The sequence below is a fragment of the Drosophila elegans genome, unplaced genomic scaffold, assembly GCF_018152505.1.
Source record: "Drosophila elegans isolate 14027-0461.03 unplaced genomic scaffold, ASM1815250v1 contig_520, whole genome shotgun sequence".
NCBI classification, from domain to species: domain Eukaryota; kingdom Metazoa; phylum Arthropoda; class Insecta; order Diptera; family Drosophilidae; genus Drosophila; species Drosophila elegans.
The window spans coordinates 1,256,567-1,280,300 of record NW_024545903.1 but is presented as its reverse complement, the minus strand read 5'-3'; the positions used below and the strand labels follow the sequence as shown (position 1 = coordinate 1,280,300).

Here is a 23,734-nt window from a genome sequence, read left to right as displayed (position 1 = left end):
ATATTATATAAAATATACATAATTTACTACATAAATTTGAGTGATTTTGTATTTTTAATTTCTAAGACATTTATCTTTTACAAATATATTCTAAACATATATTAAGAATTTTTAACATTCATTAATTCTAGGCAAATAATAAACATGATTGTTTTTAACAACGCCAACATTTCAACAGTCCATTATTTAGTGGAAAACCTTTGCTGCATAAAATAAAATGCATGATTTAATTAACATATCGTAACTTTTATTGTCCACAAATCTTAACATAACTAGTTAACTAATTTGCTTGTTCCGTCAACATTTGAAATTAAGAAACATAAGATATTCAAATTCCATTAATGGTATCACTAAAAACGAATAAGTTTTCAGAAATAATAATTTATTGAGCAAAGCTTTTAAGTAAATTTTACGCATACATGTTTTGAAAGTCCCTTAACAAATTTGTTAATTGTAAATAATATTATTCAAGTGAATTATGTAAACAATTGCACTGTCAAAAACTCAGCCAGAAATCGCAAAAGTTGTCATCACTAAGGATGACCGTAATCACTATCGCCGGTGTGGCTGCATTGCGCAACGCGCATATGGTCAACCTGCGAGCATTTACCAGCACTGCCACACCGAACGTCGGCACAGCAACCATCTTGTGAAAAGTACTACGAGTGTGGAGAGGAATTGGTGTAGGAATTGTACAATTATTTCTGCGGCGAAAAGTTAAAAAGCATACAAAATGTCGATTATTTCCGCCCGCCTGGCGTCCTCGGTCGCCCGTAACCTGCCCAAGGCTGCCACTCAGGTATTAACCACAAATTCGACCAACAATACGCCCGAAAAAAGTTGGCTAAAAAGATGTCATACATAACCGATTCGACGGGGTATTTGCAAAAATTAGTGCCTCCTTGTGCTTCAAAGTTTTGACCAACAAATGGATAATGATTGTCCGTAGCAGCAGGATATACAAATAATATTGGATTTTCCTGGTTTTTGGCCAAGAATTTAATGTTACGCAATGCGGTAAATTACAAAGCTGCCGCTGAAATTTTGTGGGTTGTCAGGGTTACATAATCAGTGCGGGCCGAGAATTGGCAAAAGAAATGTTTTTTATTGGTTATTTAGCAAATAATTGTGAGTGAAAAGTGCTAAATAGACTTTGTTTTTGTGGTCAGATTACATAATTATGATGTTGGGCGAGATGCGGTGGAAGAAAAGTTTGAGGTTAGGTACGGCCGTCAAGCAAGTGGTGAAGGTGGATAGAATGCAAAGTGGGTGCGAACCGACAGCCAGATACCCTATGAAAGGGCTTACTATGTTTTAAGATCTAAGAAGTTATGGAGAAGTGCTGAAGATTTGCTACCCTGAGATTATCCAATGTTACGGGTCTACCCAAACCACCTTACATAATCTCGCATAATAATAGATTATCTTTTTTTTCCACAGGTCGCCTGCAAAGCCGCCTACCCCGCCGCCAGTCTTGCTGCCCGCAAATTCCATGTGGCCAGCTCGCAGCGCAGCGCTGAGATCTCCAACATCCTGGAGGAGCGCATCCTGGGCGTCGCCCCCAAGGCTGATCTGGAGGAGACCGGCCGTGTGCTGAGCATCGGTGACGGTATCGCTCGTGTCTACGGTCTGAACAACATCCAGGCCGATGAGATGGTGGAGTTCTCCTCGGGCCTGAAGGGCATGGCCCTCAACTTGGAGCCCGACAACGTCGGTGTGGTGGTCTTCGGTAACGACAAGCTGATCAAGCAGGGCGATATCGTCAAGCGTACCGGTGCCATCGTGGATGTGCCCGTCGGTGATGAGCTGCTGGGTCGCGTCGTGGATGCCCTCGGCAATGCCATTGACGGCAAGGGTGCCATCAACACCAAGGACCGCTTCCGTGTGGGCATCAAGGCCCCCGGCATCATCCCCCGTGTGTCTGTGAGGGAGCCCATGCAGACCGGCATCAAGGCCGTCGACTCTCTGGTGCCCATCGGCCGTGGTCAGCGTGAGCTGATCATTGGCGATCGTCAGACTGGGTAAGGCCTATAGAGATACTACAAATGCAACCAAATCAATATATATTCCAAGCGACTTCTTTGGCTTGTCCACTCAAATTAGATATTAATTTAGGTGTTTATTTTCTGAACGACTTGCCCAATCAGACCCAAATCTGATAATTTCTCTAGACTTACCTTCTAGACCAGTACTTATGCTGGTTACCGACACCGAAATATACTACACCCTTTATTTTTTTTATTAAAATAAAAAATAATCTGGGTTTTGCCTGACTTCCAATCCACCTCATCTTATACTACAATTTTCATTTAATTTTATAATTTTTATTAAAATGGATAAATGTGTGATAAGATAATCTAGTTCAACAGTTAACAAACTTCATTAGTTTACATACTTTCCACTTATACGCAAATATGAAATGAAATGCCAGATTTTTATTTCAAACCAACTGAAGCCCAAACATTCTTTTTTTTTTCTTCAAATGTATTTTTTTTTTTTTAAATCATTAAGTGCTATTATTAGAAGGTGGTATTATAATAATTATATTATAATTATTTATCAGGAGTTGATGTATTGTACTGAATACTAAACTACATTTAAATTAAATGCGAACAAAAAAGTCTTAAAAGTGAAAAGTAGTAATAATTAAATTAATTTTCCAACTCCAGCTAACCAACCAATTTTATATTCAATTTGCAGTAAGACTGCTCTGGCCATTGATACCATCATCAACCAGAAGCGTTTCAACGAGGCTCAGGACGACTCCAAGAAACTGTTCTGCATCTACGTCGCCATTGGCCAGAAGCGTTCCACCGTCGCCCAGATCGTAAAGCGTCTGACCGACTCCGGCGCCATGGGCTACACCGTGATCGTGTCGGCCACCGCCTCCGATGCTGCTCCCCTGCAGTACCTGGCTCCCTACTCTGGCTGCGCCATGGGAGAGTACTTCCGCGACAAGGGCAAGCACGCCCTGATCATCTACGATGATTTGTCCAAGCAGGCTGTGGCCTACCGTCAGATGTCCCTGCTGCTGCGTCGTCCCCCAGGTCGTGAGGCCTACCCCGGCGATGTGTTCTACCTGCATTCGCGTCTGCTGGAGCGTGCCGCCAAGATGTCCCCTGCCATGGGCGGTGGCTCCCTGACTGCCCTGCCCGTGATCGAGACCCAGGCTGGAGATGTGTCCGCCTACATTCCAACCAACGTCATCTCGATTACCGATGGCCAGATCTTCTTGGAGACGGAGTTGTTCTACAAGGGTATTCGCCCTGCCATTAACGTCGGTCTGTCCGTGTCCCGTGTGGGTTCCGCTGCCCAGACCAAGGCCATGAAGCAGGTGGCCGGTTCGATGAAGCTGGAGTTGGCCCAGTACCGTGAGGTCGCCGCCTTCGCCCAGTTCGGTTCCGATCTGGATGCCGCCACCCAGCAGCTGCTGAACCGTGGTGTGCGTCTTACTGAGCTGCTCAAGCAGGGTCAGTACGTGCCCATGGCCATTGAGGATCAGGTGCGTATGCGAAGGGATATCGGACATTTACGAAAACCCTGTTTGGAGAGAAACTTCTAATACTTCACCTAATTTCCCAGGTCGCTGTCATCTACTGCGGTGTGCGCGGTCATCTTGACAAGATGGATCCCGCCAAGATCACCAAGTTCGAGAAGGAGTTCTTGCAGCACATCAAGACCTCCGAGCAGGCTCTGCTCGACACCATCGCCAAGGAGGGCGGTATCTCGGAGGCGTCCGATGCCAAGCTGAAGGACGTTGTTTCCAAGTTCTTGTCCACCTTCCAGGGTTAAGCATCAAAACTGAAGAAAAGTAAAGCAGTTGCGTGCAATTAACATCGTAGATGGTTCGAATAATGCTGCCATCTCTGCCGCAAACAACAAGAAAAAATAACAACCTAAAGCTTAAGATAAACAGAAATTATACAACAAAAAACAAGAGAAAACTCTTTTGCACATTCATGTTCTCCTACGTATCCCGTAGGGATCGCTTCTATTCCGTGGTCCTGTGCCATCACGCCGCAAAATCTTGGGAGAGAGAGAGCAGGCGCAGGCGGCGGACTGGAAAGCGCTTCCCTGCAAGATGCAGTTTCGAATTTCAGCGAAATATCCGTGCGGTTCCTCCAGCCTCTTAAACGATAGATAATCCCCCGTTGTTCTTCTACCTTTAAAGTGTAATCAATATTTCAAATATTGTAATCAAGAATAGTCGAAATACTGTCTGAGGATGATTGTGAAACGATGATGAATTAAAAACGATACTAAATTATACTCTACACGAGCTATATGTTTTTTCTTAGCTGGGAATCCAATATATTCACCTATTTCTTAGTTATAAACCAAATCAATTAAATATGTTGTAAGAACTGATATTAGGCACACTTTCCTCCAGAAACCAGCAGCTATGGTTTCTACCCATTCTGAAACTTTTCCAAAAGACTTTCTATTGCAGGAAGTATATAAGTCGGAATGAGCCGGATCGGACAATTATATAAGATACACTAATGATTATATTAATAGGTACACTTTAAACATATTTATACGAATCCGTTTTACTAAAAACCAAAAAAATATCCGACTATTAAATACCCGTTACTCAGTCAACCTGAGTATTTCCCCAACAAGCACAGCCATAGAAGCTAAGAGCAGCAAACGAATAAAATAACAATATACCGGGTTTAAAAAATTAGAACTTTGCTGTTACAAAATTCTCCCAAATATAGTGATTGTTTATTATTTTAATTTGTTAAGAATTACACGGAAAATATAATAATATAATGAGCTTAAATCAAAAAATGGTTGCTTTATAGAATATTTTAATAGCCGAATGAGTCTATTAGCATCGGCTTGCCGAAGTTTGCTTTCCTTCTTGTTTAAATAATTATTTTACAATGTTAAGGTTTACCAAAATTTCGAAACATTATAGACTCTATTTAAGCTTAATACGCCCGTGTGTTGTTATAACACCTTACATAATAGATATTAAATAAACAAGACCAATCTTAGTTTACTTTAAATATTTTCACTGCGGTCCATACAAGATTTTCAAAGGCACGTTTTTCAAATGTTGTGGTAATCAATAATTAAGACCTTAGGTAGTCCTGGTTTAAAAAAAAAAATCCCATTGCCGACAGGGATTTCCAGAACTAATTCTGGTCCTTGCGCTCAGCTGATCCGCCAGCCGACGGGCAGATGTCCTCTCACCTCGTCCTTTTGCATAAGCGTAACCCCCTGATCCCTGTGCGAATAAGCCACCCTTACCGAGCTACCTGAGCGACTAGTTGCACTCCAAGGAGCACCACGAAATAAAGGACTCGGTGATTGCGAGTGGTTCGTGCTGTGCATATTTCGTTAACAGCAAGCCAGAAACGAAAGCAAGAAATCCCAAAAAAAAAAACAGCGGCCAAAGACCCAAAAACAGTAAACCCGATTTATACGGCCTGAAGTTTTTATGACGCCCATTGCCGCTGGCAGGCAACATAAAATATGCCAAAAGTGTGGAGCAGGGGGGCGGCAAGAAAAATTACTTTCTTTTTATAACATTTGTTTGACCGTAAACAAAAATTAATGAGAGCCATAAAACCGTCAAACTTAAATTTCGAACAGGCGCACAGCAAACACAGCAGGCCAAATACAGTGGGCACGCCTAGAGACGAACAACTCTACAATTATAAGCATTTTTGGGTGACAATGTATTTTTAAACATTTCATAATTTTCTGCCCTATGAAATCTACATTTGTTATAAACTTGAAGGAGTCATAGTTAACAGTAATAGGAAAATATATTCTTTTTAATTAATTATTAGATAATTGACTTCTTGCTACAAAACAAAAATATTGTACAATTTCATACTGTGATTTCTAGAAGTATAGACATTATACAAAATTCCATCTAAAATAAAGCAAAAATATATAGCAAATATATTGTTGTCAATACATCAATTGATTACAAAATAATGTTGACATGCTTAATGTGTACCTGTAAATAATTTTAAAGTATAAAAGCCTTTGTTCTTTTTAGTTCACTGTATCGAAAAATCACTTTACAAGAGAAAAGTGAGATAGACACCCACACACACGAAAGTCATACAGCGGCACACACATACACAGCCATGTGCGAGAAATGTGCTCGGCAATTACTGTTCCATGGAACAGGGAACACAGAACCGAAAAGAGAAACGTGAAACTGACAAACAGGAGGAAGAGACTCGGAGGAGAAGTAACTGACCTGCGATCGGGAAGGTGACCTTTCCTCAGGGTGCTGGTTATGTGTATGTATGAGTGTCTGGTATAGCCGTGTTTTTTGTGTATTCAGGATTGATAAGAATGCAGGACAAAAGAACACAACTTTGTCCTTGGCAAAGGTCTTTATATTAATTTCTGGTCTGGTCCCTGATTTTTTTCGGGGTGTGGATTATTTCTCACACTCAGCAGCTGTCAAAATGATATAGTAAATTTCTGAAATTAATACAATCAAAAACAAATATAAGCAAAACTTTATCTTAAACAAATACCTATAAATTGTTTTGAAAACAAAAGAAATATCATTGGGATTTAGCCAATGGCAAAACACCATTTACCCAAAATTTTGGCAGCAATCTCATAAGAACTCTTTAAATGTATAAGACGAATTAAACACCATTTTGAAATTCGTTATATATTCGATTCCATTCCCGAAAAAACCTTTTAACACATTTGCATAAAAGTACTCAAAACTTTATTTGTTATATATTTGTTGGGACACTTTCAGAAACATCAAGATTGGATAAAACCCTTCTTATCTTTGTTTATATTAAAGTAAACAATACAACTAGTTTAAGGTGCATTTTTGTATGAATGTGTGGAATACATTATATAAATTACAAATAGTCTAAGTCTCATATAATTTTTGGGAGATATGAAAATATTTTTGCACATTTTTTTTTTGTCGTAAAACACAGGACGAGCAAATTCCCATCGATGCTAAATATTAAATACAAGTTAAAATAGTGCTGATTAAATATATAGTTCTTGGAGAGACAACGCCGATGTGTTCGGCCAGCAAATGAACTCGTTGCCCACTCTCTCTCGGTGTCCACCGCTCCGCCGCTCACTCCTCACTGAGGAGATGTCCCAGTGGGAGGAGCAGGCGGGCTCCAGTTTAATCCGGTCAACTCACTCCCAGCGGCCAGCTCGCGGGAAACTATTGCTTCAGGGGCAAAGCAGCCGGAGCCAGCTTTTGGAAGCGGGCGAAAACCGCTTAGGGGACTCCAGCACGACTGGATTGCTTATTATGATCAAGATAATGATGACGGGATTGATATACATACATATACGGGTTTATACGCATTTTGTAACGAACACAAAACGAACAGAACATTGAATACGCTAAAAATTTAAAAAATGAAAACAAATTAAACTAAACTATGTAATCGATGATCTTTCTTTCCGCCCAACTACTTCCATTGACTCTGGCCCACGATGGAGTCAATCAGGGCACCGCTTAGCTCCGTTCGCAGGGCAATCTTCTGGAACTTGCTGCCCTGGTACTTGTTGTAGATGGCCTTCAGTTTGGCCTGGGGAGCATCCCGGGCCAGTTTCGCAATTAGCCGTGTAATGGGTCGCAAGTGGGCAGCCGTATAACGCGAATAGTAGGTCAAAGTGGGAGTCCAGTGGCGGTCGTTGAATCCTGTCCCAGCCCGATAGTTACCATTGAGCAAGTGCAGCGACAGGAACAGCGAAGCAGCTGCAATCTGCAAAGGAAGAGTACAATTTGTAAGTACATTTTCGTTTAGTTACTTAAGAATTTGGTAAATTTACTTATCTAAAAAAATAGATAATACTGGTTGAAACGTTGCATAGACAACTGTATTTTTTTGTTAATAATGACCGGTTTATTTATTCTCGACCTGTCTTAAATCAGGACATACCTCCGATGGCCTATAGGAAGCCATTTCGTAATCCACAGATGCTAGCTCTATTAAGTATTTGGACATGGCATGGTGCTCATCCTCCGCGCCGGCAGCCTTCGAGTAACGCCGCAGGAAATGAATCGGCAGCGGACGCGACAGATTGCAGTCGATGGCTTTAAAGATCTGCAGCTCCATTTGTCGGATCTGCCGGGCTGTGTACGTATCGTCCGTGATGAAAACAAAATCCCCGATGGCCGGCGGAAACAGCTCCTCGTACTTGGTAGCTATAAAGAGAGCAGTCACTCCGACCAATTGCAAATAGGTGCGCTTGGTGTCCTTAACCACTTGCAGATAACGATCGATAATGGCCACCGCTAGCTGGAAGGTTTCTGGAGCCAGGTGGAACTGCAAGTGGACCTCGTTGATCCAATCGATCAGCACGGATCGCATCTTGTGAGACACCTCCTTCTGCCCGGCCAGGTGATCCTTGTGTATGGGTTGTTGCTGTTCCACCTGGTACAAATAGTCATAGATGTCGTTCACATATTCGGAGACCAGCACCAGGTTCTCCTTGTCATTGGCATCGATGTCCTCGATTCCAGCCAATCGCTTGCTGGAAAGAGACATGGTGGTTGGCATCGTTGAGGTGGTTGCAGCGATGACACTGCTGGACTTAATGAGAGGCATCCTGGTCACTTCTTTCTTGGCCTCCGACACTGCCTTCTTGTTCTCCACTACTTCCTTCTTGGTCTCCGGCTCTTTCCGAGCCACAGCCACCGGTTCCCGACGAATTCCGGAAACCCCCATCGCGGGTTTGGCTAATGCAGCTCTCAGCTTGGTCAGTGATTTCTTGGACAGGTTGCTGTCCTCGCGTTTTAAGGCGGGCTCGGTTACATTCTCGTTGGTACTCGACTTTGCCGTTACTTTAAGGATTTGAAGAATAATATAAATAATTAATAAAAATAATCTAAAGTGTCAATTGGATAGATTAAGTAAATTTAAGCATTTATTTTTGCATGCTTTTGTTTAAATAGTAATAGCACCGTTAATATATAAATCTGTTTTTTTTTAAAGTAGATTTTAACGAATTCGTCGTTAATTTAATCCATATTAATTTGCATAAATTTTTGGTAAGTGATTAAATATATTTATAATTATTAATGTTAAAAATAAACCCAAATAGTTTTCTTTTAACGGAAAATAATCAAAATTTTTTCCAACATTTTTGTATTGTGTGAACTAGTTTGTTTTACTTACGCTTAGTGGATTCCACAGTCGTCTTGGTCGGAACGCGATTGCGCACCGAATTTGCGCGCAAAAATGCCGAAACGCCCCCTTCTTTGGGAGGAGCGGCGGTATTGCCATTATTGGTGTTTTCCTGGGCCTTTTTCCAGTGGGTATCCACTCGAGCCTTGGCATTGCGAAGGGCTTCTGTGAGCTTCAGATCCTTGGGGCTAGCAAAAGTAAGGCAAATATGATGGAGAACGTAGGGCTTAGAAATGCGCTTGTTCCTTACTCTTTCTGCGCCGCGTCTTTCGCAGCAATAGGCCGATTTAGGCCGCGATTTTGCAAATCACCCAAAGCAGCGCGTTTTGTTGTAGCCTCCTGTGAAGGCACTGTCAATTTCTTCAGTTGCACTTGTTTGAAATTCTCCGAAGCGTTCTGAAAATAACATTAGGTGATTAGAATAATAAAGGAAGTATTAAAATCGTCCGCAAATGATAGCATTAAGTAGATTTTTAAAATCAAAGTTTGGGAAAACACATTTGTGAAATAACTTTTCTTTGCTTTTTTAATTTGGAGATGACCAGCATATTATTACATCTTTTCCAAAACGGTTTTTTTTTTTCATATTTAATGATTTGTACTTTTATTTAATTTTATGGAAACAGTAATATTATTACATATCCACAATAAATCGGTATTGAAATACGTCTTCACCAGCATCTAATGCACTTTATAGCGACGGCCATTTTATGAAAAAAATACCGCAAGATTAATCTCTTTTTTGATTTATGCAAAAACAAGAAGTAGAGCGTAATAATTAGCGGTACAAGTACCGAGACTAGAAAATTGCGCCATAATGTGACTGAAGGAATTACAAGAACAACAATACTGGTCTAGGACAAACGGCACTTTTTCACCCCCTCTCTAGACACTCTCTTTCTCCCTTTCCTTTTTGTCTCTCTATTCGTGCCCACGCTGCAATGGCGTCTCGATGAACCCGCTACTTTTAGAACTCTTTTACGATCATTATAACCAATTTGGTTAAACTTATAATTTCAGGAAAAACTCACCTCGTCGCCACGCATTTTAAGTGTTGTGCCCACCATTTTGATTAATTCTTTTTATTTGTAAAGACACGAGTATTACACAAAGAGCAGACGCTTGACTATTCTATCTCTTTTTTGTTCTTTGATCGCGTTTCTTAAGAAATGAACGCTGTTTTTAATTTGGATATATAATTTGTTGTCCGAATTGTAGTAATTTACAATTTTTAAATCGAGTGTTGCTGAGATTTGAGTCAATTCTCCGAAAACCTGAACGAGTTTTGCGATCGAAGAAGCCAAGCTGCAGTTTGAATTTAAAATGTGAAGCTAGATTAGCCTAGTGTGCCCGTTGCGCAATACTTTAAAAAAAACAGTGGGCCAGCGGGTGGTATACCAACAAAATTATGCTCAGTCTGGTATATACTGCTAGCATTTATATTTTACAGTATGTAAAGCCCTGTAAGTATATTCTATTTTTTTGCGTTTTCTCGTTAGCGGCTATTCATATTAAAAAAATTTAATTCAAGTTACGTGGAATATTTTGAGAGTGATAATGGTGCTCTTGGTATTTACCTTATTCGAATAAATCGTTAATATGAAAAACCGAAATTGTATTCTTGGTCCTCTGTCCTCGCGTTTTATGGCGGGCTTGCTTACATTCTCATTGGTACTCGAATATTCTGTTACCTTAAGGTTTTGTAGTATAATACAAAAAATTTATAAAAATAATCTAGAGTGTCAATTGAATAGTTTAAATAAATTGAAACATTTATTTGTCCCTGCTTGTGTTTTAAAGTTCAAATTTTTTTCAAAGTAGATTTTAAGTAATTATTATAACACTTGCTCATAAAACTGATGTTCACTTTAAGGGGATAATATAGAAAATAGTGAAAATTGGTTTTGTTAAAATAGATAGGCTGGTCTGGTTTCTTACAATTGCTGATATTACTAAATTAACGATGACAAACGTCAGCATTAGTTTGTTTAATAAATGTTTTTTTTATTACCTTATTACTATGAATGATAAATAAATATGAGCGCAAATGGTAATATTTTGCATTTCAAATCTAAACAATACTAACAAAGCTTATATTCAGTTGTAATATTTATATATTTACGAAATAATTTTAAAAATCTCTCAAGGTGTAAGAACTTGTGTAAAGTATTTGAATGTAAAATATCGTTACCTGTTGTGTGTCCACACTACTGTAAAATACTAAATACTATGCATAAACCATAACGCATTATCGATAATTATCGATAACATAAGCGAAAAACAATGCTGACCATCATATTCAAATACAAATTTAGATTGCGCCTAACTGTGGAAAGCAAAAAGTTTTATTTATTTAAAGTTTTTTTTTTTGCCAACCATTTTGTTTTTAAAGTACGATTTAAATAAATATATCTAATGTGTGTTCTTTTTTTAAATTAAGCCATTGCTTTGACTGACACTCTTCACTTTGACCGTTTGCAACAGCCATTGATTGCATCAATTAAAAGTTGATCACTTCAATTGGCTGTGTTCGGTTTGTTTTTGCGCCTCCCTGATTTGCATTCGCTGATTTAAGATTTCCTGCTGCCACAGGCCGCAGAACATCGAAACTGCACGGCGGAAATGCAGCATAATTCTTGCTTCTCCTCAGCCTTTTTTGCTGATGATCAGTGTCAAGTTTTCGTCTGCTCCATCATTTTCAAGCACTTGACCACAAAACAATCGCCTCACATTTTTGCTTCTGTTTTTTTTTTTTCGTAAAACTCTTTTGTTGTTTTTGTTTGGCCCTTTGCTCTGTCTTAACGGTTGGAGCATTCTTCTTCTCTTCTTCCGGCGCTCTGGCTCATTAGCATATATTTATGAGTTCGTTTGTGCTAGGTCTGCTTTGCGAACTCCACTCCAGCCAAAAACGAGAAGCCGAACGAGATCGGAGCGCCAACCGCCGATCGTGTGCTCAAGTTTTCCGTGATTTTCACATTTCATTCGCAAATGTGCCGCCGTCGCGAGTGGTTGCCTCGCCTCGCTATCTCCGTCTCTTTCCGCGTCTCTGCAGCCGTCTCTTTCGCCCCAGAAAAGTCCTTCGATCGAACCGACGCGCATTGACCTCCACTTTATATTTTAAATACCCCAAAACGCTCATATTTCGAAGTGATTTACCGATTTGCATGACTCTGATGCGAGTTGAAAAATAAAATTTCATTTCGGCTATGGACACAAACCAGAAGATCGTTATGCTCCAGAGACGATGATCTATATGGGTGCCGTGTGTGTTTGTTGCTGGCTGCTTAATTGTGCGATGGCGTTTAAATAAAAACAAGTGCGTTTAAATGTGAAAACAAAAGACTGGCATTATATATATTGTCATTATTGCCTGGCCAATAAAATAGTTTTCAAGCACCATTTCGCCTTATCTCGAGTGGAGTGCCGATCAACAAGGAAGAACTTAGGCAACAAACTGCAGCGCAGAGCTTAATAGAAAAAGAAAAGCAAACAAGATAGAGTGCGAAAAGTGGCCCACAACAAATGACTCGTAATGCAATGGCTGGGCAATTAATTAGTGCATAAACAGTTAAATTTACCGCCGTAAAAGTTGGAGCCGCACACACGCTCGTGCCTTCACTTTTCTCTCGGGAAATCGGGCTCTAAGTTTTCCACCCTCGATGTTCGCAGCTTGAAAATGTAACTTCGAGCCACAAATTATGACGCAAAATACCGAATTCGGCCCGCAGCCAGAGGAATAATATATTTGCAATTTATGCAACATTCGTCGCATGGTTGTTGCAGCAACAAAGAGCGATTAGTGTACTCGAAGCATTACAATAGCGAGCCAAAAAGTCCCAGAAAAACTGCGCCTCGGCCGTCATCATCAACGCATCGTTATGACTGTCTCAGCAATTGGATCTAATCGGCAACGTCGTTTGGCTTTAATTGTTTTGACCACCTTGTGGCTGCTAATCGACGCCACCGCCACCGCCTCCTCCTCCTCCTCCGCCTCCGTTCCAAAATCCGTCAGCATTGAGTTGCGGCGCAAGAGGAGCTTGCACTATAATGGCATTCAGGTGAGTCCCGATAACAAATCAATGCATGCGCATTGTCGCGCGATGAGTGATATAGCTCAGTTTTCCCAGCTTCGAGCTGCAAAATCACGACACTGAATTTCTTTATATTTTAAAACTCATTAAGGAAACATGTCTTCAGCAATTAAAGAATACTGGGAGGTAGAGCTTTTGTCATTATAAATTAAACATTATTATTCAATGGTTACGCTTGAGGTGAGTCAGGATATCAATCAAAAAGTGTTCATGTCGTCATTGTTGATATGTGATTTGTGATATATCTCTGTACAATCACGCAGAAAATAAGATTGGAAATCATTAAGTAAAAAAAGCATATAGAAAATTTTTGTATATTTTCTAAAAACTTTGAATTCTAGATTTTTAATCTAAATATAAAAATTGCGCAGAATTCCTGTAAAGCTAAGAAAAAATTTTAAAAATAAATAAATATAGCGGACTAGCATAGGCATGGATCATCAAAAAAAACTATAACAATAATAATTTCCCTGATAAGACTTACACAATGTTAACATGAATGATAATAAATAACAAAGTTTAATATTACATACTAATATTTTGAAATAGGAAATTCCATTAAACTTGTAATATTAAACTTTAATTGCAAGAATTCACATTTCCAACTTTTATTATTAAATTGAACGCAAAATAGTCATAGGAAAATCATATATTTCAAGTGTAAGCGTGCTTGAATGTCATACGATTAACCCATTTACAAAAACAGGTGATCATCCATCTACGTATGCGTCAAGTGACCAATAAAAAGCATACAAAATCGCCATATAGACAGAACATGGACACGAAAAAAAAAACCAAAAACATATTTTCTGACTCAACTCGACTTTGAAAAGCTAAGCAAAAATTGTCGGGCAGTTCAAGGGGGAATATGCGGAGCATGGAAGAGTACAGTCACAAAGACGGGTCGTTGAATGACCTCTGCAAAAATGGTCGTTGAAAAGTGTTTTGGTAATTTGAGAGCTTTAACCCAATGAACATAAGTTCTGGCGAGCAAGGCGACAACTTGTCAATTGTCGAATTACACATGACTCGTGTGGTGTCCCGGTTTCCCTCGTTTCCCTCGTTTCCCCCACTTTTCCCACATTCGGTGTGCCTTTAATTCAAGCTCTGGCTGGCGTCTCAGGGTCTCTTCCAGCTTTTTAGGAGCTGAACTCATCACACGATTACAGGGAATTGCAAACAATCTTGCAAGCAGCTGGCATTTGCAGCTGTCTCGAAATCACAAAAAAAAAAATTCTCAGCCATTTCCCAGACTTTGAAGGAATTGGAGTGACAGGCGGTTCCCTTCGCCTGTTTTTTGTTTTTTTTTGTTTAAGCCAAGTTATTGACCCTCTGAAGTCAGACTTTAGAATCATTCGCTTGGCTACGCCGTTGATTACGTGATTTTCCCCCGCTTTATTTGTATTTTTCCATTCGCACTCCTTTGGCCCCTGAAATTGGCCTGCAGACAATTTTCTGTGATATAATTTCCACGTGTTGGTTTCTACTTTTCGCCATTTTACCCTTATTTTTCTCGTACTCTTATTTTCTGCTCTTCTCGTTTTATTTTTTTTTTTTGCCTATTTTGCCCACGGGTCACGCAAAATTTCATCACATAATCAGTTTGGCGGCGATTACAGTGAGCATATGTACCTGCATTTTCCGCTTTTCCCTCCTCTCTTTCGGTTTTGTCATCGGTTATTGTTGCTGTTTGTTTGGGGCTTTTCCGGCCATCGCCGACTCTTTCATGTTGATTTGGTCTTATTATGCTGTTGCCCTTGCAGCCAATTAGTGTCCATTTCATTGAACATTGTTTGCCTTTGGTAAAGTTCAGCGGAAAGATTTTCAGAAAGTGTGGTAAGACCGGAGATGGGAAAAGGTTTTAGCTTTTGAAACAGATTGTGTCCATATATGTAGTAAAGTTGACATACGATAAAGTTCAATTTGCAAATATTTGTATTTGGTATATTTTATTTTTTATCAAACAATACATTTTTATATTAGTAAAACATGTAGGTTATTTAAAAGCTTTTTTCGAAATAAAATATATTTTTATACTACTAAAATGTAATCTCAATAATAAAATATATAAACGCCAAAGTTTATTATACATTCAATTAAACTCAGAAATGTGGCCCCCGTTAAATTCTTTACCACTTTTATCTGATGTTCTGGGGCGGCCGGCGACCAGCCACGCCCCCTTCTCACAGCATTACAATGTTGATAATAAAAATTCGCCACAACGGCAATTTGTAACACCTTCTCCTCGCGTTGGGAGGCGGAGTTTCGATCCGAAGAGCCGAAACGCCGAAACGCCGAAACGCTCTTCACGCTTCGCCGGCGGCAACGCGCTTTTTCACAAAAGCCAAGTAAAGCCGAATGAAAACTGTTACAACAAATTAAATTAAATAATCGTGCAAATAGGCGCACGCACCACCAAATCGGACCAGATATATGGCAAATGTATAACGAGCCAACTCGTATAAGTAAACAAATTTTAACTGTTGCACTAACCTTTCCACCCGATGATCTGGTCACCCCAGCACAGCTGTTGGATTTGGATTGTCTAATTGGGGTTTTCTTTTTGGGGTATCAACAAATTTTCCATTGTCTGAGTGAAAGTATTTTTTTATTTGGGGTGACTTGAGAAAACCCTTCTCCGCGGGTGCTCGCATCTGTTTTGGTCTGTTTAACGCTTTGCCGGCGATGTTACACTTTCCGCTTTGCATATTAAACATCATTCATTGCTCTTTCTCTTTTTTTTTTTTTTGTTTTTTCATGCCACTGCAGCTGGACGAGAACACTCTGGTGGGCCATCTGAGGGAACATGAGCGGGCCCTGATCTTTGGCTCACGATCTCCGGAAGAGGGTAAGTGTTGGCCCCAGGCATTGGGTCGAAAAGATTTTTAACTCTGACCCAAATACTATGTAAGTTAGTAGTACGAGTGCCAATGCACAGAAAAATGTAATACTGGTATTTATTTTAATGGACGGTAAACGTTCCTTTGGTGGGTCTCAAAACTGCACCCCACAACTCGCATTAAAAGTATACACTTCATTTGGAACGTACTTTTTGATATTTTTCTTTGTTCTTAGCTAAAATAAATGCTGTTTGATTTTTAGTTGCTAAATTTATTTAAAACAAATTGTTGAGCTTATTGCTTTTTGATTTTAGCCAACAAATTTGGTGGCTAAAGTATGGCTTTTGAACTTAGTAACTTTACCATTCAAGTGCTTAGAATATTCCAAATTAAAAAATCCACTTAAAATAATAAGCTTGGCCAATAAATTCTCTGAGTGGCTCAAGTCTTTTAGCCATGACCCATAACCAACTTAAAACATGTCATTAAGCCGGCAGTCCAAACATCAACAACATCAGTAATCAATGAACGATAAACTTGAACTGCTTACTTAAAGGTAAGGCAGAGGAGTTTACGAAAAATGGGGGGCTTTTTTCAGGGGGCGTTGAAATCGGCTCAGTTGTTGGCATTGATTCATGGCAGGCATTTATGTTGTTTGTTTACCTGGCAGCGCCCGAATTCAAACTCGTGCACTTGGCACAACGGCAAGAGGAACGGCAGGAGGGAACCTTCCCAGGTGAGGATGGCGCACAGGTGACGGAGGAGGGGAATCCCCGAAAGCAACGTCTGCGCCGCAGCCTGCCAACACAAGGTGAATGAAATAGCCCAAGTCCCCATACCGAATCCAAATCGAAATCCAGAGAGCAGTTCGTGCTGCTCCAGTTGCGGTCATTATGCGAACAGTTTAAATAATTCAAATGCATTCGGCAGATGACGACCACCATGATGCCGGAGGGCGGAAGGAGGAGCTGCCTCCGTCGATGGGGGATGGGGGTGGGGGTGGGGATGATGGTGAGGAGGCTGTAGAAGCTAGGCTGCAGTTGCAGCAGTCGCCACAGCTCATCGATGACGCCTTCATCTTCATCCGACGCACCGAAAATGGAACGCAGTTTGTGGAGCACTCGCCGCAGCTCCTCAAGCGACTGGAGCGATGCTTCTACCGGAGTCCAGCGGCTGCTCTCGATCTCTGCGAGCCCGGCAACGTGGTAGGTGCACCCAGAAACAATTTTTTTTTTTTCAGATAGGATAAATATTTAAACAAATTTAATGTTGATTTGATAACTTTAAAGGTTAAACCAAAAAACATTTTCAATTTAAGTAAAGGCTTTAAACCAAGGTCACTCTTAATTTGACCAGACCACAATGAGCCAGCGGACCCAAGTTTTATCCCAAAGTCCGGTTTTTCGGTAGAAAAAAAATAAGAAAAAGGGTATGGCTCCGTTTCTAATATATATTATACTAAAATATGCCAACATTTCAAATTATAATTTCATAGAATATTGAATAAAAGTAATAAATTTGTAAAAAGAGACGAAGACTTAGCTGATCGAAATGCTTGTGAGGCTTTCGAAATTGAATAACATAACAATTAAGACATTTAATTTAGTTTAATTTCTTACTTATTTCATAAAAATCGACAAAAACTTAAAGGAATATATAATTTTTAAGCATATTGATACTTAGCTTTACAATTATTTTGTGGTACTTTTGTGGAAGGAAGTGATTCCTTTAAAAGGATTCCTTAAAAAGGATTCCTTCTTTGAACAATTAACTACCCAAATCACCCGTCGATTTCACGCGGTTTTGCTTTAGTTTTTGAGAATTACGGTTTTAGGTAAAGTAAAAAATTTATAAATTTTTGTCGTGCTGTCGTTCTAAAACTGTATAACTTAGGAAGTTATATGAGTCGGTACATAGAAGTAAGTGCATTAAAATTTTATTTAAATACTTTACCTATAAAGCAAAGTAATATTTTTTTTTATAATGAAGCTATTTTCTTGGTAAAATACCTACATCTGTGAACTAAAAAATGCTGGTTTTAAATTCTTAATAAGAAATATTGGTTAAAAATGGATTCGAAGTTATTGTACTTGTAAGGAAGTTATTTTATTTATAATTTAAAGCTACGAAATAAGAATATTGCGATTTCAGCATAACAGACTTTTATTGTTTAAATTGCGAATATTAAAAGGGTAAAAAAAGAGTTTGATTTTCCATAATTTGAAAAATAAATTTAGTTAAGAAAGTGAACACCAAGCTTTCAATACTGAAGCAAAACAGTTACAAGAAATTTGTGTAATTATATTTTGATCACTTTTTAACACAATCCGCACGAAATTGTGGTTTGTGTTTTCCTTTGCGGAACTCGCTGTTTGTTTAACCCCGTCGCTTATTAGTTTTTCACGCCTCGATCCCCGCAGCGCGGCGTGTTCCAGCAGAATGGCAGTGACCTGGTGATCCATCCGCTGCCGCAGCGCTTCGGCACCGGGACGCATGTGCTCTACCAAGCGAGAGTGGACAAGAGCGGCTACAGTGGGGCGTCGTCGAGGCGAACCGAGACGCCACCGTTAGACAGCCAGCTGCAGTTCGAGCCCGATGCGGAGGAGTTCAACGAACCGAGGAGGCGATTGCAGGCTCAGCCGCCCCTGAAACTGCGCTTCCAGCCACGCCATCATCATCATCAACATCACCATCACCATCAACAGCACAGTCAGCTGAGGCATCGCCGAAGGCGTCGCTACATTGGAGACCCACCGCGCTCCCGCTGGTCGGACATCCCGGAGGAGCTCTTCATCGAGACGGCCATCTTCGTGGACAGCGACCTGTATGCCCACATGCAGCGCAACTTCCCAACGAACACGGAGAGCAAGGTGGTCAGCTTTCTGCTGGCCATGATCAATGGCGTCCAGTTGCTGTACCACCATCCCACGCTGGGGCGTCGGATCAACTTTGTGCTAAAGCGCCTGGAGATCTGGAGGTCCTGGGATCCGCCGGGCCTGACTCGCTCCAGGGATGTGGAGAACTACCTGAACAGCTTCTGCAAGTGGCAGGAGAAGCTCAATCCCTTCTCCGATGCTGATCCGCTGCACTACGACCATGCCTTGGTCCTGACGGGTCTCGACCTCGTCACCTACGAGAAGGGCAAGGCCAACAGCCAGGTGGTGGGCATGGCCACGGTCAAGGGCATGTGCACCTCCATATACTCCTGCACGATCAACGAGGCCAAGCACTTCGAGAGCGTCTTTGTTGTGGCCCACGAAATCGGACACAAGTAGGTGGCTCCTTGTTATGGCGAAATGCCATTTGACCTCATTTTCTTGGTTCTCTTCCAGCTTGGGAATGCGGCACGATGCCAAGGAGATTAGCTGCGATCCCACCATGCACATCATGTCCCCCAAATTGGGCAGTGGCAAGGTCACGTGGTCCAAGTGTTCGCGCACCTATCTTGAGGATTTCTTGATGTAAGTCATTGAAGTAGCCATTTGGAATATATGTATATAAATATATTATTATAACAGTGTACCTTGGCTTTTTATACCCATAAAAATATCTAAAATTGGTCAGAAGTCCGTATGTTTCTATACCGTGTGCGAGCTCAGTTTAAAAGGCAGAGACTTAAAAATGTCAGATCAGATGTCAATATCCTATAGCTGCCATAACCACTCGGGTCAAAATATTGAATTTTTTGATTTTTTTATTTAGTTAGAGTATAAATCGCTGGTTTTTACCCTACATGGTGTTTTTATAGTGTTTTTAAAACCCATCCTTAGATATATTATCAAATTTGGCTGACTATATGCTAAAGGTGCCTTTTATCTGCCATACTGATCATATTCTATGCCTATTTTTCGGGTAGTATAAAAGATAGATTTTAGCTGCCATAGGAACGATTTTGATTGTGGTTTTGAAGAAATAAAAATTTTATATCTTGAGCCATGTAAAATATATTGGAGCCAAAGCAGCTCGCCGAACTTAACCACAAAATAATTAAGGTACTCTGTCCTATTAAAATGGTCAACCAATAACATTCAACTTTATCAACAATTTGTCACATAATAAAGTAACAAACACAAGCATTTATTTTTAACATCTTCAAAAGGATTACAAATCAGTGTTGTAATGAGTATTGATTGGCTTTAAATTATTATTATTTTAGGGATCCCCAGGCGGAGTGCCTCTTTGATCGTGACCAGTATGCTGGTCCCTGGGATCACACTGATGGTGGCCGTCTGCCCGGTGAACGCTTCAATGCCAACCAGCAGTGCATGCTGCGCTTCGGCAAGAACTTCATGCAGGCCAGCACGCAAAGCAAGATGGAAATCTGTCGGGATCTTCACTGTCGTCAGGATGGACTGCCCTGGACATCGCATCCGGCTCTGGAAGGCACCGAGTGTGGCGCTAATATGGTATGGTATACCTTATCCTTAAGACAAGTATTAAAAGTTAAAGGTTCTCCCCACGAATTATTAAAAGTGCACTAGATCCCACAAAACTCTCTTCTAAAATATCATATTGCTTTCTTCTTTTAGTGGTGCCGTGGTGGCTCATGTGAGGCGCGATCCTCCAGGCAGGGCAGTTACTCAGCCCTTAAGTCCTGGCCACCTGAGAACGTACCCGAAGCCACCCACGAAAAGATTATCAGACATGAGCCCAACAGGATACCCCCTTTGCTGCACGATTACAATCCGTTGGGGAATGAGCTGCCTGGATCGTCCTCGAATTGGGGCGAATGGAGCGAGCCGAGTGCCTGTGAGTCAGGCTGTCTATATGGACAGTCGCGACGCCTTCTGGAGGGCAGCACAGGACTGCGCACCTTCAACAGGAGCTGCTTGAACTTCCCGTCGCGTTGCATGGGCAGAGATCGGCGATTCGTGACCTGCAACACGCCGCAGTGCCACAAGGTGCCGGTGCAGACGATTGGTGACTTTGCCAGCCAGGTGTGCATGCAGGCGAGGAAATCGGATCCGGATCTCACCGGCGAGGGTCAGCAGTTGAGCACCACGCTAGATGGGTCCTGCAAGATCTTCTGCCGCACCAAGAACAACGGCACCAAGTCCAGGCGATGGACTTTTCCGGACGGCACCACCTGCCAATCGAAGCAGCACAACCCCGAGGACATTACCTACTGCATTTCCGGGCGATGTGAGCGCTTCTCCTGCGACAATTCCACCGGCAACTTCTTCAAGATGGACAGTAGCTTCTGCCAGGCGAGATCAGTGCGCCCCACGAGGGATTCCTCGGATCAGGAGAGCAGGCCGCAGTCCACCAGCCAGCGGTATGCGGAGCGGCAAGAGGGCATAGCGCATAAAAATCACTATGAAAATGGTTAGAACCTCTTTATTTTTATACCCTGTATTAGTGGGTGTTATTACTGAACCTATGAAGTATGTATAAACATAGCCATGCACGTCTATCCGTCTGTTCGTCTCTACGCCAATATTATCTCGGATTTAAAGCGCTAAAGCAGTGGCCGAGCAGCGGCCGAGCAGCGCACAAGCAGAGGCAGAGCGGCGGCAGAGGACCTAAGAACTCTATAATAATAATAATTCGATTTTTAAAATGTTTGGGTCTCGCGATAGATATGACCGATACACACACACAGAGTCCAATAGCTACATGTCTCAGAGTGACGTGACAGACTTTTGCGATTTGTGGGCGTTAGAGGGGGCGTGGCTGCTTTTTTAAATAAACTTGCGCTGCTTAAGAATTACTAGAATTTGCATTTCAAATCCCAAAGCCCTATCTTTTATAGTTTCTGAGATCTCGAAGTTCATACGGACGGATTGACTCGGCTATTAATCCTGATACAGAATATATATACTTTATAGGGTCGAAAATGCTTTCTTATACTTCTTCCATACTTTACAACAATTGCAAAATATTCATTTACTCTACGAGTATAAAATCTAAGTTACAGTGAAATATTCAGAGGAAACTTAACATTTGTAGCTTCTTTGTTTTTAAGCAAATATGCATAAAACTCGAAATTTAGTCGCCTAATAGAATATTTAAATTTAATAATAGCCGGAAGGTTATATAACCAAAGTCAACTTAGCTGTTTTAACCATAGCTAAGCTAATAGAAATACATTATTTGCTTTTCCCCACAGAGGTGGCAAAGCGGACGCCTTATGGCCAAGGTAACCACATCAGTGCGGCACCATCGCCGTATAAGAGGCGGACCTACCACAAACCGTACTCGCCGGAGATTTCGCGACCACCGCCACCTGCCTCCGCCTCGCTGATCGCCCTCGATCGCAGCTCGTCCTCGGAATCGGAGTGGGTGGTGCATCCGGGCTGCCACTCCAATTGCATGACCGATTCGAAGGGCGTCCAGGGGGTCACCTCGCGGCTGACCGGAGTGGAGAGCATCCAGCTCTGCTCGTACCGTATCCAGCCCTGCGAGCGTTTGCAGACGGCGGCTGAGTTTGCGGAGCAGACCTGCGCCCGATACCGGCAGAAGGTGCGCGGACTATCCGGCCATGGGGCCCAGATCTCGGCCAGCATCGATGAACCGGACCGCAGCTGCCGCGTTGGCTGCCAGGACGAGTTCATCAAGTACCGGTATTACCTGGTAAACGGCAGGAACGGACACTTTCCGCCGGGCACTCGCTGCTCACCGGTGGGCAAACGATATTGCGTATACGGCAGGTGCATGGAATTCGGCGATGATGATCTGCCGCTGGAGAAGACCCACATCAGTTTGGGTCAACTACGGACGCGTCGGAAAAGAAGTCTACCTTTTAATGATTTATCAAACATAACGGAGATAACTGGCACTGTGAACCTTAAACAATCACTTTCAGGTGAATAAATATGGTCTGGTTTACTTATTTGCAATTCTAACTTTTGAACACTCCACAGATGTCTCCGCCGAACACATCGAATTCACCCAACCCATTCACGTCTCCGCAGACGAACTGAGTAGCAACAGCCGATAGCCCAATAGCTTCCTGGCCACAATTCCCTTAGTCGATTAAGTTCTAAGTTCTAGCTTAAGTTAAAGGCTGCCCAAGAAATATATATGAAATAATAAATGATACAAAATAATTCATTGTTTTATCTTTTTTAGCTGGCTACAGTATTACATTATTACTATACACTTCCTTGAATTAAGGAAAACGGCATAATTTAATTGCCTTAAATTTGTGCTTTTCATACAACGTTTGGGAATATATGACCTAAAACTAAGTTTAAGGCCATAATGGCCTTGGGTCTTGTTTTAGGTCATGTTTTCCTAAAATTAGGCCAAGTTGAGCAATCCAAATAAATATATATTATATATAATACTTTTAATATAAAACTCAGAAATCTATGAACATTGTGATAGGCCTTTTTTCGGGGGCACAAATAAGTTATTGAATTGCAATGCAAAAAATATTTACAAATCATAATAGTGTATGCACTTCAATAAACCATAAAAAATGTTTTGCCAGATCATAATAGTGAAATTGAAAAGTCGTTTAGCTAGTTTAGTTTAAGAATTTTTATAAAGAGTACACTTATACAAACATAAGGTAGTTGAAGATTTTTTTTTACCACAATGGGGTCATTTAATTGCAATGCAAAAAATATTGACAGATAATGATAGTGAAATTGAAAATTCGTTTGTGTGGGGACACGCCTTCAGTTTTCAATATTGGCTACAC

At 41.1% G+C, this 23,734-nt stretch overlaps 3 protein-coding genes across 3 annotated transcripts; 2 read left to right on the top strand and 1 right to left on the bottom strand.

The window, feature by feature from the left end:
* Window positions 1-607: 607 nt before the first annotated feature.
* LOC108137555 (ATP synthase subunit alpha, mitochondrial) lies at window positions 608-4,274 on the top strand. Its single transcript, XM_017259281.2, has 4 exons — window positions 608-799; window positions 1,441-2,021; window positions 2,701-3,502; window positions 3,583-4,274. Exons 1-4 carry the CDS (start codon window positions 734-736, stop codon window positions 3,790-3,792), a joined length of 1,659 nt encoding a protein of 552 aa, XP_017114770.1. The 5' UTR covers window positions 608-733; the 3' UTR covers window positions 3,793-4,274.
* Window positions 4,275-6,698: 2,424 nt separating this feature from the next.
* Window positions 6,699-10,496, bottom strand: LOC108137557 (G2/mitotic-specific cyclin-B). The gene is made up of 5 exons (XM_017259283.2): window positions 10,187-10,496; window positions 9,406-9,551; window positions 9,147-9,343; window positions 7,908-8,812; window positions 6,699-7,730 (listed from the first exon to the last, which is right to left on the bottom strand). Exons 1-5 carry the CDS (start codon window positions 10,220-10,222, stop codon window positions 7,434-7,436), a joined length of 1,581 nt encoding a protein of 526 aa, XP_017114772.1. The 5' UTR covers window positions 10,223-10,496; the 3' UTR covers window positions 6,699-7,433.
* Window positions 10,497-12,155: 1,659 nt separating this feature from the next.
* On the top strand, window positions 12,156-23,094 carry LOC108149162 (A disintegrin and metalloproteinase with thrombospondin motifs 16). The gene is made up of 10 exons (XM_041709926.1): window positions 12,156-13,213; window positions 16,016-16,094; window positions 16,757-16,897; window positions 17,017-17,291; window positions 18,507-19,357; window positions 19,419-19,547; window positions 20,243-20,492; window positions 20,616-21,411; window positions 22,196-22,891; window positions 22,950-23,094. Exons 1-10 carry the CDS (start codon window positions 13,034-13,036, stop codon window positions 23,024-23,026), a joined length of 3,474 nt encoding a protein of 1,157 aa, XP_041565860.1. The 5' UTR covers window positions 12,156-13,033; the 3' UTR covers window positions 23,027-23,094.
* The last annotated feature ends 640 nt before the right edge of the window (window positions 23,095-23,734 follow it).

What these genes read in the sequence shown, in the direction of transcription:
- LOC108149162 (XM_041709926.1), top strand. Translation starts at nt 13,034, where the DNA reads ATGACTGTCTCAGCAATTGGATCTAATCGGCAACGTCGTTTGGCTTTA. An exon ending in CTCACGATCTCCGGAAGAGG is followed by an intron (nt 16,095 to 16,756) that starts GTAAGTGTTGGC and finishes TTTACCTGGCAG; the next exon opens with CGCCCGAATTCAAACTCGTG. An exon ending in CCGAGTGTGGCGCTAATATG is followed by an intron (nt 20,493 to 20,615) that starts GTATGGTATACC and finishes TTCTTCTTTTAG; the next exon opens with TGGTGCCGTGGTGGCTCATG.
- LOC108137557 (XM_017259283.2), bottom strand. Translation starts at nt 10,222, where the DNA reads ATGGTGGGCACAACACTTAAAATGCGTGGCGACGAG. An exon ending in TTAAAATGCGTGGCGACGAG is followed by an intron (nt 9,552 to 10,186) that starts GTGAGTTTTTCC and finishes TGTTATTTTCAG; the next exon opens with AACGCTTCGGAGAATTTCAA. An exon ending in GACTGTGGAATCCACTAAGC is followed by an intron (nt 8,813 to 9,146) that starts GTAAGTAAAACA and finishes AAATCCTTAAAG; the next exon opens with TAACGGCAAAGTCGAGTACC.
- LOC108137555 (XM_017259281.2), top strand. Translation starts at nt 734, where the DNA reads ATGTCGATTATTTCCGCCCGCCTGGCGTCCTCGGTCGCCCGTAACCTG. An exon ending in TGCCCAAGGCTGCCACTCAG is followed by an intron (nt 800 to 1,440) that starts GTATTAACCACA and finishes TTTTTTCCACAG; the next exon opens with GTCGCCTGCAAAGCCGCCTA. An exon ending in ATTGGCGATCGTCAGACTGG is followed by an intron (nt 2,022 to 2,700) that starts GTAAGGCCTATA and finishes TTCAATTTGCAG; the next exon opens with TAAGACTGCTCTGGCCATTG.